We start from the raw sequence: 19,773 nt of genomic DNA, 5'->3' as shown, positions 1-19,773 counted from the left end.
TTGGAGAATTTTTTCTGTCGTACTTTCGGAAATATTCAGCGTTGAAAATTTTGAAAATTAAAAATTCAATATTCGAAACTTTTATCGCTCATAACTCAGTTATTTGTGGACGTACGAGAAAAATAAGGATATTTTTGGATTCAGCGCGAAATTCTGCGCAAAATGAGCCCACATAGCTCAAATTTCCTTAACAAATAAACGGGATATCAACCGAAATGGAGTTTCAGAAAGTGGTTTTAGGGTCATTTTCAAGACGCTGCTTCGGGGTGAAGACTTCGTTTAGTGTTATTGAATTATACATAGATGGAAAGAGCAGCTCAAGATCTATCAACTGGTCAAATCTCATATCGATAGGGCAAATTGTTTACGAGGGACGACCAAAAAACGAAAAATTTAAAATTTTTCATCGATTGAGTCGCAAAAATTTTTTGCCCAAAAAATCGACCATCGAATTTACTACTTTTGAGGGCGGATTCTAAAGTAGAATAACCCTTGAAAAACGATAGTGAAAACCGTTTTTCAAAATCTTTCGTAGTTTCCGAAATATTTGGCTTTGAAAATTTTTCAACTCAAAATTCATGGTCCGAAACTTTGATCGCTCATAACTCAGTTATTTGTGGACCGATCTTAACGAGTCTTACCTTTTTGGATTCTACATGAAATTCTGCGTATAATGAGTACCAATATGTTACGATTGCTTCATAAATAAGCGAGATATCGACCGAGTCTGAACTAGAGACCGAAAGGCAGCAACTTCTAAAATTAAAAAATTAAAATTTCGACTTAGAACTATCGAACATCGATTTCTAAACTAAAAAATCGCGAAGAAAACGATTTCAAGAAGGGTTTTTTAATATTCGCCTTAATTCCGAAGATATCGAGAAAAATCGTTTTCGAACCTCCAAAATGTTGGCTCTCTATCGACAACCGAAAATTTCAAACGCCTCTAACTCAGTTATTTGTTGACGTACGAGAAAAATAAGGATATTTTTGGATTCAGCGCGAAATTCTGCGCAAAATGACCCCACATAGCTTAAATTTCCTTACCAAATAAATAAGATATCGACCGAAATAGATTTTCAGAGGACGTTTTGAGAGTTATTTTTAAGAAGCTGTTTTTGAGCAAAAACGACGTTTAGTACCATTAAATTATGTATCGATAGAAAGGGCAGCTCGAGGTCTATTAACTGGTCAAATCTCATATCGATAGGGCAAATTGTTTACGAGGGACGATCAAAAAACAAAAAATTTAATATTTTTCATCGATTGAGTCGCAAAATTTTTTTGCCCAAAAAATCGACCATCGAATTTACTACTTTTGAGGGCGGATTCTAAAGTAGAATAACCCTAGAAAAACGATAGTGAAAACCGTTTTTCAAAATCTTTCGTAGTTTCGGAAATATTTGGCTTTGAAAATTTTTCAACTCAAAATTCATGATCTGAAATTTTGATCGCTCATAACTCAGTTATTTGTGGACCGATCTTAACGAGTCTTACCTTTTTGGATTCTACATGAAATTCTGCGTATAATGAGTACCAATACGTTACGATTGCTTCAAAAATAAGCGAGATATCGATCGAGTCTGAACTAGAGACCGAAAGGCAGCAACTTCTAAAATTAAAAAATTAAAATTTCGACTTCGAACTATCGAACATCGATTTCTAAACTAAAAAATCGCGAGGAAAACGATTTCAAGAAGGGTTTTTTAATATTTGCCTTAATTCCGGAGATATCGAGAAAAATCGTTTTCGAACTTCTAAAATTTTGGCCCTCTGGCGACAACTCAAAATTTCAAACGCCTCTAACTCAGTTATTTGTTGACGTACGAGAAAAATAAGGATATTTTTGGATTCAGCGCGAAATTCTGCGCAAAATGAGCCCACATAGCTCAAATTTCCTTAACAAATAAACGGGATATCAACCGAAATGGAGTTTCAGAAAGTGGTTTTAGGGTCATTTTCAAGACGCTGCTTCGGGGTGAAGACTTCGTTTAGTGTTATTGAATTATACATAGATGGAAAGAGCAGCTCAAGATCTATCAACTGGTCAAATCTCATATCGATAGGGCAAATTGTTTACGAGGGACGACCAAAAAACGAAAAATTTAAAATTTTTCATCGATTGAGTCGCAAAAATTTTTTGCCCAAAAAATCGACCATCGAATTTACTACTTTTGAGGGCGGATTCTAACGTAGAATAACCCTAGAAAAACGATAGTGAAAACCGTTTCTCAAAATCTTTCGTAGTTTCCGAAATATTTGTCTTTGAAAATTTTTCAACTCAAAATTCATGATCCGAAACTTTGATCGCTCATAACTCAGTTATTTGTGGACTGATCTTAACGAGTCTTACCTTTTTGGATTCTACATGAAATTCTGCGTATAATGAGTACCAATACGTTACGATTGCTTCATAAATAAGCGAGATATCGATCGAGTCTGAACTAGAGACCGAAAGGCAGCAACTTCTAAAATTAAAAAATTAAAATTTCGACTTCGAACTATCGAACATCGATTTCTAAACTAAAAAATCGCGAGGAAAACGATTTCAAGAAGGGTTTTTTAATATTTGCCTTAATTCCGGAGATATCGAGAAAAATCGTTTTCGAACTTCTAAAATTTTGGCCCTCTGGCGACAACTCAAAATTTCAAACGCCTCTAACTCAGTTATTTGTTGACGTACGAGAAAAATAAGGATATTTTTGGATTCAGCGCGAAATTCTGCGCAAAATGAGCCTACATAGCTCAAATTTCCTTAACAAATAAACGGGATATCAACCGAAATGGAGTTTCAGAAAGTGGTTTTAGGGTCATTTTCAAGACGCTGCTTCGGGGTGAAGACTTCGTTTAGTGTTATTGAATTATACATAGATGGAAAGAGCAGCTCAAGATCTATCAACTGGTCAAATCTCATATCGATAGGGCAAATTGTTTACGAGGGACGACCAAAAAACGAAAAATTTAAAATTTTTCATCGATTGAGTCGCAAAAATTTTTTGCCCAAAAAATCGACCATCGAATTTACTACTTTTGAGGGCGGATTCTAACGTAGAATAACCCTAGAAAAACGATAGTGAAAACCGTTTCTCAAAATCTTTCGTAGTTTCCGAAATATTTGTCTTTGAAAATTTTTCAACTCAAAATTCATGATCCGAAACTTTGATCGCTCATAACTCAGTTATTTGTGGACTGATCTTAACGAGTCTTACCTTTTTGGATTCTACATGAAATTCTGCGTATAATGAGTACCAATACGTTACGATTGCTTCATAAATAAGCGAGATATCGATCGAGTCTGAACTAGAGACCGAAAGGCAGCAACTTCTAAAATTAAAAAATTAAAATTTCGACTTCGAACTATCGAACATCGATTTCTAAACTAAAAAATCGCGAGGAAAACGATTTCAAGAAGGGTTTTTTAATATTCGCCTTAATTCCGGAGATATCGAGAAAAATCGTTTTCGAACCTCCAAAATTTTGGCTCTCTGGCGACAACCCAAAATTTCAAACGCCTCTAACTCAGTTATTTGTCGACGGACAAGAAAAACAAAGGTAGTTTTGGATTCAGCGCGAAATTCTGTGCAAAATGAGCCTACATAGCTCAAATTTCCTTAACAAATAAACGGGATATCAACCTAAATGGAGTTTCAGAAAGTGGTTTTAGGGTCATTTTCAAGACGCTGCTTCGGGGTGAAGACTTCCTTTAGTGTTATTGAATTATACATAGATGGAAAGAGCAGCTCAAGATCTATCAACTGGTCAAATCTCATATCGATAGGGCAAATAGTTTACGAGGGACGATCAAAAAACGAAAAATTTAAAATTTTTCATCGATTGAGTCGCAAAAATTTTTTGCCCAAAAAATCGACCATCGAATTTTCGGCTTTCGAGGGCGGATTCTAAAGTAGAATGACCAGAGAAAAACGATAGTGAAATCCGTTTTTCAAAATCTTTCGTAGTTTCGGAAATATTTGGCTTTGAAAATTTTTCAACTCAAAATTCATGATCCGAAATTTTGATCGCTCATAACTCAGTTATTTGTGGACCGATCTTAACGAGTCTTACCTTTTTGGATTCTACATGAAATTCTGCGTATAATGCGTACCAATACGTTACGATTGCTTCATAAATAAGCGAGATATCGATCGAGTCTGAACTAGAGACCGAAAGGCAGCAACTTCTAAAATTAAAAAATTAAAATTTCGACTTCGAACTATCGAACATCAATTTCTAAACTAAAAAATCGCGAGGAAAACGATTTCAAGAAGGGTTTTTTAATATTCGCCTTAATTCCGGAGATATCGAGAAAAATCGTTTTCGAACTTCTAAAATTTTGGCCCTCTGGCGACAACTCAAAATTTCAAACGCCTCTAACTCAGTTATTTGTTGACGTACGAGAAAAATAAGGATATTTTTGGATTCAGCGCGAAATTCTGCGCAAAATGAGCCCACATAGCTCAAATTTCCTTAACAAATAAACGGGATATCAACCGAAATGGAGTTTCAGAAAGTGGTTTTAGGGTCATTTTCAAGACGCTGCTTCGGGGTGAAGACTTCGTTTAGTGTTATTGAATTATACATAGATGGAAAGAGCAGCTCAAGATCTATCAACTGGTCAAATCTCATATCGATAGGGCAAATTGTTTACGAGGGACGACCAAAAAACGAAAAATTTAAAATTTTTCATCGATTGAGTCGCAAAAATTTTTTGCCCAAAAAATCGACCATCGAATTTTCGGCTTTTGAGGGCGGATTCTAAAGTAGAATGACCAGAGAAAAACGATAGTGAAAACCGTTTTTCAAAATCTTTCGTAGTTTCGGAAATATTTGGCTTTGAAAATTTTTCAACTCAAAATTCATGATCCGAAATTTTGATCGCTCATAACTCAGTTATTTGTGGACCGATCTTAACGAGTCTTACCTTTTTGGATTCTACATGAAATTCTGCGTATAATGAGTACCAATACGTTACGATTGCTTCATAAATAAGCGAGATATCGATCGAGTCTGAACTAGAGACCGAAAGGCAGCAACTTCTAAAATTAAAAAATTAAAATTTCGACTTCGAACTATCGAACATCGATTTCTAAACTAAAAAACGCGAAGAAAACGATTTCAAGAAGGGTTTTTTAATATTCGCCTTAATTCCGGAGATATCGAGAAAAATCGTTTTCGAACCTCCAAAATGTTGGCTCTCTATCGACAACCGAAAATTTCAAACGCCTCTAACTCAGTTATTTGTTGACGTACGAGAAAAATAAGGATATTTTTGGATTCAGCGCGAAATTCTGCGCAAAATGACCCCACATAGCTTAAATTTCCTTACCAAATAAATAAGATATCGACCGAAATAGATTTTCAGAGGACGTTTTGAGAGTTATTTTTAAGAAGCTGTTTTTGAGCAAAAACGACGTTTAGTACCATTAAATTATGTATCGATAGAAAGGGCAGCTCGAGGTCTATTAACTGGTCAAATCTCATATCGATAGGGCAAATTGTTTACGAGGGACGATCAAAAAACAAAAAATTTAATATTTTTCATCGATTGAGTCGCAAAATTTTTTTGCCCAAAAAATCGACCATCGAATTTACTACTTTTGAGGGCGGATTCTAAAGTAGAATAACCCTAGAAAAACGATAGTGAAAACCGTTTTTCAAAATCTTTCGTAGTTTCGGAAATATTTGGCTTTGAAAATTTTTCAACTCAAAATTCATGATCTGAAATTTTGATCGCTCATAACTCAGTTATTTGTGGACCGATCTTAACGAGTCTTACCTTTTTGGATTCTACATGAAATTCTGCGTATAATGAGTACCAATACGTTACGATTGCTTCAAAAATAAGCGAGATATCGATCGAGTCTGAACTAGAGACCGAAAGGCAGCAACTTCTAAAATTAAAAAATTAAAATTTCGACTTCGAACTATCGAACATCGATTTCTAAACTAAAAAATCGCGAGGAAAACGATTTCAAGAAGGGTTTTTTAATATTTGCCTTAATTCCGGAGATATCGAGAAAAATCGTTTTCGAACTTCTAAAATTTTGGCCCTCTGGCGACAACTCAAAATTTCAAACGCCTCTAACTCAGTTATTTGTTGACGTACGAGAAAAATAAGGATATTTTTGGATTCAGCGCGAAATTCTGCGCAAAATGAGCCCACATAGCTCAAATTTCCTTAACAAATAAACGGGATATCAACCGAAATGGAGTTTCAGAAAGTGGTTTTAGGGTCATTTTCAAGACGCTGCTTCGGGGTGAAGACTTCGTTTAGTGTTATTGAATTATACATAGATGGAAAGAGCAGCTCAAGATCTATCAACTGGTCAAATCTCATATCGATAGGGCAAATTGTTTACGAGGGACGACCAAAAAACGAAAAATTTAAAATTTTTCATCGATTGAGTCGCAAAAATTTTTTGCCCAAAAAATCGACCATCGAATTTACTACTTTTGAGGGCGGATTCTAAAGTAGAATAACCCTAGAAAAACGATAGTGAAAACCGTTTTTCAAAATCTTTCGTAGTTTCCGAAATATTTGGCTTTGAAAATTTTTCAACTCAAAATTCATGGTCCGAAACTTTGATCGCTCATAACTCAGTTATTTGTGGACCGATCTTAACGAGTCTTACCTTTTTGGATTCTACATGAAATTCTGCGTATAATGAGTACCAATATGTTACGATTGCTTCATAAATAAGCGAGATATCGACCGAGTCTAAACTAGAGGCCGAAAGGCAGCAACTTCTAAAATTAAAAAATTAAAATTTCGACTTCGAACTATCGAACATCAATTTCTAAACTAAAAAATCGCGAGGAAAACGATTTCAAGAAGGGTTTTTTAATATTCGCCTTAATTCCGGAGATATCGAGAAAAATCGTTTTCGAACTTCTAAAATTTTGGCCCTCTGGCGACAACTCAAAATTTCAAACGCCTCTAACTCAGTTATTTGTTGACGTACGAGAAAAATAAGGATATTTTTGGATTCAGCGCGAAATTCTGCGCAAAATGACTCCACATAGCTTAAATTTCCTTACCAAATAAATAAGATATCGACCGAAATAGATTTTCAGAGGACGTTTTGAGAGTTATTTTTAAGAAGCTGTTTTTGAGCAAAAACGACGTTTAGTACCATTAAATTATGTATCGATAGAAAGGGCAGCTCGAGGTCTATTAACTGGTCAAATCTCATATCGATAGGGCAAATTGTTTACGAGGGACGATCAAAAAACGAAAAATTTAAAATTTTTCATCGATTGAGTCGCAAAATTTTTTTGCCCAAAAAATCGACCATCGAATTTACTACTTTTGAGGGCGGATTCTAAAGTAGAATAACCCTAGAAAAACGATAGTGAACACCGTTTTTCAAAATCTTTCGTAGTTTCCGAAATATTTGTCTTTGAAAATTTTTCAACTCAAAATTCATGATCCGAAACTTTGATCGCTCATAACTCAGTTATTTGTGGACCGATCTTAACGAGTCTTACCTTTTTGGATTCTACATGAAATTCTGCGTATAATGAGTACCAATACGTTACGATTGCTTCATAAATAAGCGAGATATCGACCGAGTCTGAACTAGAGGCCGAAAGGCAGCATCTTCTAAAATTAAAAAATTAAAATTTCGACTTCGTACTATCGAACATCGATTTCTAAACTAAAAAATCGCGAGGAAAACGATTTCAAGAAGGGTTTTTTAATATTCGCCTTAATTCCGGAGATATCGAGAAAAATCGTTTTCGAACCTCCAAAATTTTGGCTCTCTGGCGAAAACCCAAAATTTCAAACGCCTCTAACTCAGTTATTTGTTGACGGACAAGAAAAACAAAGGTAGTATTGGATTCAGCGCGAAATTCTGCGCAAGATGAGCCTACATAGCTCAAATTTACTTAACAAATAAACGGGATATCAACCGAAATGGAGTTTCAGAAAGTGGTTTTAGGGACATTTTCAAGACGCTGCTTCGGGGTGAAGACTTCGTTTAGTGTTATTGAATTATACATAGATGGAAAGAGCAGCTCAAGATCTATCAACTGGTCAAATCTCATATCGATAGGGCAAATAGTTTACGAGGGACGATCAAAAAACGAAAAATTTAAAAACATTTTGACTAAAAATCGATCATCAAATTTTCGATTTTTGAGGGTGGATTCTAAAGTAGAATAACCCGAGAAAAACGATGGTGAAAACCGTTTCTCAAATTCTTTTGTAGTTTCGGAAATATTGAGCTTTGAAAAATTTTCAACTCAAAATTCATGATCAAACTTTGATCGCTCATAGCTCAGTTATTTGTGGACCGATCTTAAGAAGTCTTACCTTTTTGGATTCTACGTGAAATTCTGCGTAAAATGAGCACCAATACTTTAATATTGCTCCATAAATAAGTGAGATATCGACCGACTCTAAATTAGAAACCGAAAGACACCTAACCTTAAAATTAAAAAAAAAACGTATTTGAACTATTCAATATTTTTTTGATAACTCTCTTTTAGACTCGATATGAAAGATTCTTCATAAAAGTCTTTAGAGGATTTTTCAAAGAATTCTTCGGATTACTCTTTAGAGAATTTTTATTTAGTTCTTCAGTTTCTTCTTCTTCTTTAGGAACTCCAAGACTCTTTTTAGGTAATTTTGAAATATAATTTTTCAGGTGCTAAATTCTTCGTTCTTCGGGTACTTTGATGACTAATTCTAATAATAATAATAATCTAATAATTCCCACAATTTATCGAGAAATATTTAAACTTATTATCAATTATTGTACAAACATTTAATCGTTTTTCTTTGTATAGAACTAAAAGACTTCCCGATACCAAACAACGACAGTTACCAAATTAAAAGATCAAATGGCGTTACTAAGAAATCCACATGAGCAAAGAGGAAATTCTGATTCCGACACAAAGAAATTTCAAACTTTCAGCCACCTGTCATGCGCCCACAAAAAACTCGTTTTTGCCCTCCTCCATATCGCCAAGAGATAAGCCTCGTTCTTTCCAACTCCAGTTGCCATCACGCGAGCACGTTTTAATCCCACTTTTAATAAATTTAAGGTAAGTTTCGCCCCAAAATCAAAAATTCTCTCCAAAATTGTCCTTCCAGAATGTACAGCCTTTTAATACTGGCAGGAGCCTTCGCTTCTGCCAATGGTGCTCTGGATTTTAACCCATTTTTTACCAACAACTGCACCAACGAGGAATTTTACTGTGGTAACTTCAATTGCGTCCCATTATCCAAGCAGTGCGATGGTACCAAAGACTGCAGCGACGGCTCCGACGAGCTGGATTGCGGTAAGACTCCCCCAGGACCTCTTCAGAGTCTTCAATTCCTTTTTCTTCCAGAAATGATAACCTGTAAGAAACCGGACTTCTTCCGGTGTCACAACGCCCGTTGCATCAGCTCCTCCTTCGTCTGCGATGGAGAGAACGACTGCGACGACTTCTCCGACGAGGAAAACTGCGAAGACTTCAAGAAGACCCTCGGGAAGAACGTCACCTGTCCGGAAGGCCTCTGGCAGTGCACGGATAAGCTCTGCATCCCCCAAGAGTGGGTTTGCAACGGCGCCACGGACTGCCTCGACGGCTCCGATGAGGTTTTGGGCTGCAGCACCCACATCGACTGCGACGGGTTCAAGTGCAAGAACGGGCATTGCGTCTTCAAGGAGTGGCGCTGCGATGGCATCGATGATTGCAGAGATAACAGCGATGAGGAGAATTGCGGTAAGACAATGAACCTAATAAGGAATTTCCTCCAATTCTTTGTTTTGCAGACGCTTTGGTCGACACGAAAGATTGTACTTTGGAAAAAGGACACTTTCTGTGTGGTGACGGGAAGAGCTGCATCAAGCTGAGCCACGTGTGTAATGGGAAGGATGAGTGTCCGGATAAGTCGGATGAGGGGGCGAAGTGTGAAGTTGGTTGCGAGCATTGTGCGCATCACTGCGTGAAGTTGCCAACAGGGCCGAGGTGTATTTGTCCGGATGGGTACCACACTGTGGAGGAGAATCGGTGTGAAGATATCAACGAGTGCGAGATTTATGGTAAGTTTTCTTCGTTTTCTTCATCATTATTTCACATGCTCTTTGGTTTCTTCAGTGGTCAATTTTCTTTAATTTCTAATTTTCGTTCTCTTCCTTCTGCGTTTCTATGTTTCGTTTTTAGTAGAAGTCTATTCTGTTTTTTTTCTTCTTTTCTGTGTTCTTTTCTTTCATTCTATTGGCAAATTCCTCCAATTTTTCGTTATTTCTTCTTGTATTTTTTCTGTTACTTGTTTCTTCAATTAGTTCTTTTTTTATTATTTTTGTGTCTTTTCGAACTTAGTTTAGTTTAGTAGTTTAGTAGTTTTCATCGCGTTTTTTGTCGTTTTTAGCTCCGTTTTCGTCTTCATTTATTGTTCTACACAATACTTTTTATTTTCTCAGTAGTTTTGTCTACTTTTCTCCAAATCTTGTCTTTTTATAGCTACTTTGACGTCATTTCTGGCATCCCCTCTTGTCGTTATCTTTAATCTTCTTATTATACGTTGTTCAATCTTCGATGAATCCTCTTTTTTACTTTTTAAATTATTTTTTTCTTTTTTGGGATGTTTTTTCATCTTGTTTTCTTCAAATATAGTCTTTAATACCTGACATTTTTCTTGTTATTTACCTTTTTCAATTCATTCTTCTTGCCCTGTTTTGAGTCTTTACCGTATTTTCTCATTTTCTGTATTCTCTCTCATCTGTCAGTTTTATGGCATTCTCGTTATGCATTCTTCTTTCAACATATTTTTCAGTTTGTTGGGTTTAGCTGGTTATTCTTTTTGTCTTTCTCATCTTTATTTTTTTTCATTTCTTGTTCTGTCCAATCGACTTGGATTCGTTTGATTTTGCTTTCATGTCTTTGTTTTTCATCTTCATATTTCCACTCTTTTAGCATCTTTCTTGCTTTATAGGCATCAACTTTCTCATTCCTCTTTCTTTTTTCTTCTTCATTTTCTTTCCAGTTACACATTCTGTGGATCTTTCGTAAATTTTTTACTGTTTCCTTTAACTATTTGAGCCATCAAATGCTCTTCTTTCTTCTCTGATGTTGATATACATACATGTTTTTTCTTCTTTTTTTTCCTCATCATTGGTCTTTCCCTCTTAGTTTGTTTCTTCTTCATTAATTTTCTGTTTTATCTTGTGTTTGCCCTGTTTCGTCTTCTCCCATTATTTTCCCTTCTTCTTGCACATTCATTTCTTCTCTTAAGACGTAACTTTCTGTCCCCCCTTTTGGCATTCTTCTTTTTCTTCATTTTTATCTTATAATATTGCCTTTTTAAACGTCTATTTGTCAGCAAGTCTTTAATTTTTATTCTTGAAGTTCTTCATTTTCTTCTCTTAGCATTTCTAGTTACCACATTCCGTAAATTTTATTTTTCCTCTTCTTTAGAGGTAAAATTTTCTGATTTTTCAGATGTTCTTCTTTCTTCCCTAATTTTCTTTTTCCTAATCAGTTCTTCACTACGTTGGAAAAACTTCATAACTTTTCTTCTGTTGAGTTTCTTTCCATTGTTTTATGTCTTTTTTCTTTTCTGTGTGCACTTTTCTTCCTACTCTATTTCTATTCTTCTTTCTTTTTTTTCTTTATAATCATTCCATTCTTTCCGCATATTTGTTGCTTTTTAGATGTCTGTTACTCAGAAACTTTATCGATCGCTTTTCTTCTTCCTTCTTCGTATCCTTCCAATCCACTTTTACACTTTTTAGTTATCACAATCTCTGGATCTTTTGTTATTTTTTTGCCGTTTCCTTTAGAGGCATTTTTTTTAATCCTTCAAATGTTATTCTTTCTTCCCTGTTGTTGATATATGGTTTTTCTTCTTTTATTTTCTTTTTATTTCTCATAATTTTTTTTTATCCTTTGTTTGATTCTTCTTCATTCTGTATTTGACCTGTTTCGTATTCTTCCATACTTTTTCCTTCGTGTTCTTTAGAAGCAACTTTTTGTTTTTGCTGTCAGTCTTTTTCTTTTTTTCCGCAAGTCTTCAATTTTTATTCTTAAATTTCTAAATTTTCTTCTCTTAGCAGTTCCAGTTACCACATTTTGTAAATCTTCCGTTATTTTTCTTTCTGATTTTCCAGATGTTCTGTTTTCTTCCTTAATTTTCTTTTTCTTGATCATTTCTTCAGTACGTTGGAAGAATATCATAACATTCTTTCTGTTGAGTTCTTTTCCATTTTTTATGTCTTCTTTCTCTTCTGTGTGCACTTTTACAATCTCTTCTTTAGAGGCTACTTTTTCTTCCTACTCTATTTCTATTCTTCTTTTTGTTCATTCGTAACCTTTACGTTCTTTCCGCATCTTTGTTGCTTTTTAGGCATTTATTACTCAGCAACTCCTTCTTTGTTCTTCTTCGTTTTCTTCCAATTTACTTTTGGACTTTTCTCTGGATTTTCCGTAATTTGTTTGCAGTTTCCTTTAGAGACAATTCTTTTTAATCCTTCAAATGTTTTAGTTTCTTCCCCATGTAGGTTTTTCTTCATTTATCTTCTTTTATTTCTTATCATTCTTTCTGTCTTCTTGGTTTGTCTCTTCTTCATTATCTGTTTTATCATCATATGTATATTTAACCTGTTTCGTTTTCTCCCATTGTTTTTCTTTCGTCTTGTTTCTTTCTTCGTTCTCTTTAGAAGCAATTTTTTCTTTTTTTGCCGCCTTTCTTTTTCTTTCGGTTTCATCTTTTATTATTGTGTTTTTAAACGCCTATTTCTTCTATTTCTTCTATTTTAGTATTTACAGTTTCCATATTCGATGAATTCTCCGTTTTTTTCTTGTCTTTTTTTGAGACAATTATTTCTGATTTTCTGGATGTTCTTCTTTCTTCCCCAATTTTCTTTTTCTTCTGGTGGTCTTGCCCTGCTTAGTTTTATCATTTCTTCAGTTTGTTGAACTTTTTTTCTCTCGAGTTTGTTTTTTATCATTATTGACCAGGGTAGCCAGATTAAAATTTCAATGATCCCTAGATTTTAACCTAAAAAATCCCTAGACACCTTGGTGTGAAAGAATTTTATACGTCACTTGGACCACCTTTAAGAGCTCGCACTAATTTATTAGATAACCTAAATACACAGCAAATTTCATGTCAAAATGTCAAATGTCAAATTCTGGGGAGCAATAATGCCAAACTTGTTATCTTAAAATTTCCAAAGCTGATTCATCAAGATTCCAACTCGAAATAAAAGAATGACTGCGAGAGTAAACATTTGCAACCTAAAGTGTGTTTTTTCGGTCAGCGAAGAACTTTTGTAGGCGCCAAATTTAAAATACCGTTCTGTGATTGGTCGTTCAGCAGTTACCAAATTCCAATTTGTAGGGAATTTATTTTTCACCAACCCCCCCCCTATTCAATTTTTTTCTCTTAGGAATCTGCGACCAACAATGCAAGAACACCCCCGGCTCCTACCAGTGCCTCTGCGAAGAAAACTACAGCCTCCAATCCGACAAAAAATCCTGCAAAGCTCATTTCGGCGAAGCCACCATGTACTTCAGCTCCAAGAAAGAAATCCGCGCTTACTTCCTCCGCTCCGGCGTGTACTTCCCCGTCGCCAAAAATCTTAACCAAGTCGTGGGCGTGGACTTCGACGGCCAACACGTCTACTGGACCGACATCCTTTCGGAGCACGAAACCATCGTCCGGGCGCTGAAGAACGGGGAGAACATGGAGGTAATTGCTGGGTTGTACAAGAAGTAAATTAATTGGGAAGTTGCAGAACTTGGTGACGTCCGGTTTGGTGGCCCCTGAAGACCTCCGCGTCGACTACATCACGAAGAATGTCTATTTCACCGACGCGGGGCGACAACACATCGCTGTTTGTACCAACGAAGGGAGGCACTGCGCGGTTTTGAGGAACGAAGATATCCATAAGCCGCGCGGGATTGTTCTTAGTCCTGCGGATGGAGAGATGTACTGGAGCGACTGGGGGGAGAAGCCCCAAATCGCGCGCTCTTTGATGGACGGGTCCAGACCCACCTCCTTCGTGTCGTCCGACATCAAGTGGCCGAATGGTCTAGCCATCGACCACCCCAACTCGCGCCTCTACTGGACCGACGCCAAGCTGGAGACCATCGAGAGCATCCGGTTGGATGGCACGGACCGCCGCATGGTCCTCGACGGCATCGTCAAGCATCCCTACTCCATCGCCGTCTTCGAAAGGCGTCTCTACTGGTCCGACTGGTCCACGCATTCCATCCAAGTCTGCGATAAGTTCACGGGGAAGAACCACGCGACGTTGATCAAAGAGCAGAAGGAGTACATCTACGGGATTAGCATCTACCACCCGAACAACCATAAGAAGGTGGTGAATCCGTGCGACGGCGCCTTGTGCAGCGACATCTGCTTACTGAGCGGACACACCTACACCTGCGCTTGCCCACAAGACAAAGAACTGGGGATTGACGGCCACACATGCAAAGAACTCGGGAAGAAACAGAGGTTGATCCTCGGTGCCGATAATCTGCTCATGGAGGTGGAGCACCAGGTCCTGGGGAAGCACACGGTGGTGGCGATGAACGCGGTGGTGAAGAAAATCGGGGCTCTGGCGTACAACAGTGTGGAGAACGCGCTCTACGTCAGCGACCTCGCGCTCCGGAAGATCGTCCGGGTGAGCATGCACACCGGAATGGCGAAGTTGTTAGGCGTGGGGGAGCTCGGAGAAGTCATCGCCATGGATTTCGGTAAGAACGAAACCAAACTTCCCCAATACGACTCGTGCTTTTAGATTACCTAGGGAACAACCTCTACTGGTGCGACAAGCAGCGCGGAACTCTGGAAGTCTTCAGTTTGAACACGGACTCCAGGACCATCCTCCTCCACGACATGGGTGGAGAAACCCCCGAGTCCATTGCCTTAGTCCCTGAAGAAGGGTACGATGAAGATCCCCACGTCCCCACCTCACCTGTCTTGTTTCAGAGTGATGTTCGTGGCGTTCCGGGAGCTCGGAGGCCACGTCAGCCACGTGGACCGCATCTCCATGGACGGCACCACCAGAACGCATTCCATAGAAAGTGGGCTTTTGGGCCCCATCAGCCTCTGTTACGACTTCACCCTCCACCGCATCTTCATAGCGGATGCCGGCACGGGCAACATCGAGAGCACGAGTGTTGAAGGAGACGACCGCCATGGCTTCCGCTCTCTGCAAACCTCCCCAGTTGGTGTGACTTCGTTGAAATCCGACATCTTCTGGGTGAACAAGCACGCGAGGACCGTCTTCTGGGCCGACAAGTTCAACACCGGCGACACCACCTATAACAGGAAGATCACCTTGGATTTACCCGAAGAAATCGACCGCATGCACGTCGTCTCTGTGACTCCGCACAAGATGGGGCTCAGCCCCTGCCAGACCGACAATGGCGGCTGCTCGCATCTGTGCCTCCAAGCCAATAAGAAAATCACCTGTTCTTGTCCCATCGGCATGGGTTTGGGCGCCGACAAGAAGACTTGCGCCAAACGCCAGGAGTGCCGCTCCGACGAGTTCTTCTGCGGCGACAGCAACGTGTGTGTCCCCAACAAGTTCCGGTGCGACGCCACCAAGCATTGCCCCCACGGGGAGGACGAGAAAGACTGCAAGAAGGCGCATTGTCCCCCGAACTACTTCCAATGCCAAGATGGCGAGTGCATCGACAAGAGCTACACCTGCGACAATAAATTCGATTGTCGCGACAAATCAGACGAGCGGAATTGCAGCCACGTGGTCAAAAGCAAGTGTCCTCCGAAGCACTTCCGGTGTGAAGACGGCCAGTGCATCAACGAGCGCTTAGTCTGCGATGGACCTCGCGACTGCAAGAACGGAGAAGACGAACTGCGTTGCGACGCCACCGTCTGCAGGGAGAAGGAGTTCCGGTGCTTGTCCGGCGCCTGCATCTCCAAGGACTGGGAGTGCGACCACGACTTCGACTGCCCGGACATGTCCGACGAACACGCTGGATGCCGTAAGTTGCCTTTGCGTTTTTCTTCCCTCAATGTCTTCTTCTTCGTTTGCAGCTAAGTGCAACCAGTCGATGTTCGTCTGCAGCAACGGCAAGTGCATCGACCGCAGCTTCGTCTGCGACGACGAAAACGACTGCGGCGACCACTCCGACGAGATCAACTGCTCCCACCTCCCGGAACCGTGCAAAAACGGCGAATTCTCCTGCTCCTTGCGCTCGTTGGTGTGTCTCCCGCACTCCGCGCGCTGCAACGGCACCGCCGAGTGTCCGCACCACGAAGACGAGCAGAGTTGCGACCACGAGTGCCAGTTCGACGAGTTCTCCTGCAAGAACCGCAAATGTCTGCCGAGGGAGTGGGTGTGCGACCACACCGACGACTGCGGTGACGCTTCCGACGAAGACACCTCCATCTGCAACCACACCATGGCGCAACCGACGGCGATGGCGACGCCGTGCCAAGGCAAATTCCAATGTAACAGCGGAAGTTGCGTGGACTTCACCTCGGTTTGTGACGGGAAAAGTGACTGCTTCGACGGGTCGGATGAAGAGGGCGTCTGCAGCACTGCTTGTAACAGTTTGAACGACCCCTGCACGCAGATCTGTGTGAAGACGCCAACGGGGCCGACCTGCAGGTGCGAGGAAGGCTTCTACTTACTGGGTAAGAGAGTTGGGGTGGTGTTCTTTCACTCAAAAGTGGTTTCCAGGAGATGGTAAGCAGTGCGAGGATGTCGACGAGTGCTCTTTGGACGTCTCCGTCTGCGCGCAGATCTGTCACAACATACCCAGTTACTACCTCTGTGATTGCTATGAAGGATTCTCTCTTCGCGCCGACCGCACCTCCTGCAAGGCCGAAGGAAAAGCCATGTCGCTCCTCTTCGTGTTGAACAACCAAATCCGCGAAATGTCGCAAATCAACAACTCCTTGTCCCTCGTCTACGACGACGACAGCGCCACCATCACCGGCCTGGACGCCTCCTCCACCTCCAACACCATCTTCTTCTCCGTGGAGATGTCCTCAACGATTGTTAAAATCAACCGCACCGCCGGAAAAACGGAGTTCATCGAAGACGTCGGCCAACCCCAGAAGCTCGCTGTTGACTACCTCACCAACAACGTGTACTACGCCAACAACCACCCCATGGCGCGCTCCATCAGCGTGTGCAACTTCGAAGCGAAATCCTGCGCGAACCTCTTCGACGTGGACCTCCACAGACAGATCTCCGCCATCGCCGTCGACTCCAGCAATCGCTTCTTGTTCTACTCGCTCGTAAGCTGGTGGATGTTCAACTCCCCCAGCTACGTCCTCTTTAAATCGAACTTGGACGGCACCGACAAACAAGAACTGGTGAAGAGCACCGCCGGCCACATCACCGGTCTCACCTTCGACCCGTACAAGAAGGAGCTCTTCTTCGCGGATCAACACCAAGGAGTTATTAGCACCATCCGGTACGACGGTACTTCCAAGAGGGTTCTCCTCTCAAATCTAACGCGACCCACTGGTTTGAACTTCTTCGAGAACCAGTTGTTCTTCCAGAGCAACTCGTTTATGCAGAAGTGTCGGTTGTACAAGCCGACAACTTGCGACACCTTCCGGTTCAAGAGCGAGATGTTTACTGTTATGCAGAACTCCAGAGAGCCTGCAGGAGCGAAGGCGTGTGAAGACCACAAGTGTTCGTACTTGTGCGTTGCGGCCAAGCGCGACTACAAGTGCTTGTGCGCTGACGGGAAGCTCGTCCTTCCAGGTGAAGACTGCGACTCCGCCATGGTAAAAACTCTCTTCTTCCGATTCTTTCCTTATAACTATTTGCAGCGCGAGGCCGGAAGTGATGATAGAAAAAGAGTCTTGACGGTCCACCACCACGAACACTATTCTTCCCACGTGGGGGCCGTGGTCACTGGAGTGATGATTTCAATTTGTGTGTTAGCGGTCGGTTTTCTTCTTTTCTACGTGGTCAGGAGGCGCAACACCGGCACCTTTAAAATCATCAAGTTTGTATTGTTCTTTCATTTGCCCTCTGCTTTAACAGTGTTTCTAGTATGAGATTCAACAACCCTGGATATGGTTTAGACACCGATGACGCCGAGAGGTCCATTTTGGAGCCCGGACATCACGAGTACTCCAATCCGGTGGAAATTTACTACCCGGAAAGCGTCCCGGTGCGGAAAGAAGAAATGTTAGTCAATGTCTAATTGTGATCGTTGTGTTTTAGATTTGTTTTATTAATAATATTGTTAACAGTTTTATTTGTTATATTGTTTATTAACATTTTATAAATGCTCCACTACTTGAAAAGTGTTGTTTTATTTAATTTTAAAAGTTAGGAGGCTCGAAATTATACAAACCAAGTAGGCGAGGCAATTGACAGTTGTAAAAGAACAGAAAACTAAAGGTGTAAAACTTGCAAGTATTAAATTTAAAAAGCGCGCGTGATTGCCGACGATCTTCGAGAAGTGTCGGGTGAAGTCGTCGCGCAAAATTTGACAGTTTGAGAAAAAAATTGTTAAAAACGCACTTAAAAAATTAAAATCGGCTTGGACAGTTCATAATCCACTCATTAAAAAACAGTGGAAGCCTCAACGAAACCGACGAGACAGTTACTAATTTATTACATTACTGCGTAGAACCTAGTTCCATTTCTTTAGGTTGGTACCACGAAGTTTTCCGATCGAATCCGACGCTCCGTGAAGCGGTTCTTCGAAATCGCGAAAATTTCCACTTTTCCTCGGTTTCCGTCGCGGAAACCCCCGAAATTGTGTTTCCAAAGTGTTCTCCGACATGCAGAGGTGGTGTGTGGTTGTGGGTGCTGACTTTAGACGCGTTTTTAGTGTTCACTTCACCCCCAAAAATTTGCAAAAAAAATTGAGGTTAGTGTACCAAAAATGGTAAAATTGACTTGGGGGCGGCTCTGGGGGTGGTATTCGACTCATTTCTCTACTTTTGTGTGCGAATTTTGTGAAATTCAGCGTAAATACGTCAGGTTAAGAGCAGCCAATAGGAGCCGAGGCCTTGGACGGACAATCTCGAGATCTAAAGGTGAGTTCACACTATTTTTGTATTGTTGGTTGCGTTCGAAATTTGGTGACGATCTTTGAGGAAAAATTCAGGACTTTTTCAAGTTTAGTTCAAGGAAATTACGCATTATTTAAACCGCCAATCTAATAGAGAAAGTTGGCGTTGTGTGTTACGTATTCTAACCCTTGAAACACTTGAAAATCGTTAATAAAGTGTCAAACGAATTGACACTTTGATTAAAGTCGACTCTAATTGGGGTTTTTCTCGATTTTTATACGTTGGTAACTTGGCACATCCACCATTTGGAAACTTATTGGAAACACAGGGTTTCTACAAAAGATTTTAATAGTCGGTGTGTTCTGGAAAATACGAGATTTCAACAATTTATTTTATTTTTCGGTGACAAATTTTGAGGTTATGTATTCAAATTGGTGATATTGGACGAATTTAAAGTCCGTAAGTGTTAGAAGAATCAAACTTTGAGTTCAAATTGTTATTTCAACGAGTGTGGGGTCAACTGTCAGCACTATCAAATATTTGAAGTTGACGTTTATATTTTTTTGTGGAAACCCGGGAGAAAACGAAGAAGTAATACTAGGAATTGATACGATCTTTATTAAAAAAATGGAAACAAAACATACAAAAGGATTGTGGATAATTAAGTATATAGGTGTTTATAATTGATTCTAGCATCAAGGGTGGTTATGAAATGTCAAAGAAATTTGCTGCTAGAAATATAAAAAATACGAATAAAATAATGTATTACCGATTTAATAATGCTATAAAAATACAAAAATAGCTATTATACCCTA

At 39.9% G+C, this 19,773-nt stretch overlaps 1 protein-coding gene across 1 annotated transcript; it reads left to right on the top strand.

Annotated features, from left to right (window-relative positions):
* The first annotated feature begins 9,101 nt into the window (after window positions 1-9,101).
* On the top strand, window positions 9,102-18,138 carry yl (Putative vitellogenin receptor yl). The gene is made up of 11 exons (XM_088034197.1): window positions 9,102-9,288; window positions 9,340-9,717; window positions 9,768-10,037; window positions 13,386-13,687; window positions 13,734-14,697; window positions 14,742-14,886; window positions 14,933-15,951; window positions 16,004-16,606; window positions 16,653-17,713; window positions 17,759-17,937; window positions 17,985-18,138. Exons 1-11 carry the CDS (start codon window positions 9,102-9,104, stop codon window positions 18,136-18,138), a joined length of 5,262 nt encoding a protein of 1,753 aa, XP_087890323.1.
* Window positions 18,139-19,773: the final 1,635 nt, after the last annotated feature.

Source organism: Gnatocerus cornutus, chromosome 1, assembly GCF_029298725.1.
Source record: "Gnatocerus cornutus isolate USDA-ARS CGAHR chromosome 1, icGnaCorn1.1, whole genome shotgun sequence".
Lineage (NCBI taxonomy): Eukaryota > Metazoa > Arthropoda > Insecta > Coleoptera > Tenebrionidae > Gnatocerus > Gnatocerus cornutus.
Note: the sequence above shows the minus strand (reverse complement) of the source record. Positions and strands in the feature narration are given on the sequence as shown.

Excerpts from the sequence above, each read along its gene's own strand:
- yl (XM_088034197.1), top strand. The coding sequence starts at position 9,102 with ATGTACAGCCTTTTAATACTGGCAGGAGCCTTCGCTTCTGCCAATGGT. Across the intron at positions 9,718-9,767 it reads CAGCGATGAGGAGAATTGCG|ACGCTTTGGTCGACACGAAA; the intron begins GTAAGACAATGA and ends TTTGTTTTGCAG. Across the intron at positions 13,688-13,733 it reads AGAACGGGGAGAACATGGAG|AACTTGGTGACGTCCGGTTT; the intron begins GTAATTGCTGGG and ends GGGAAGTTGCAG.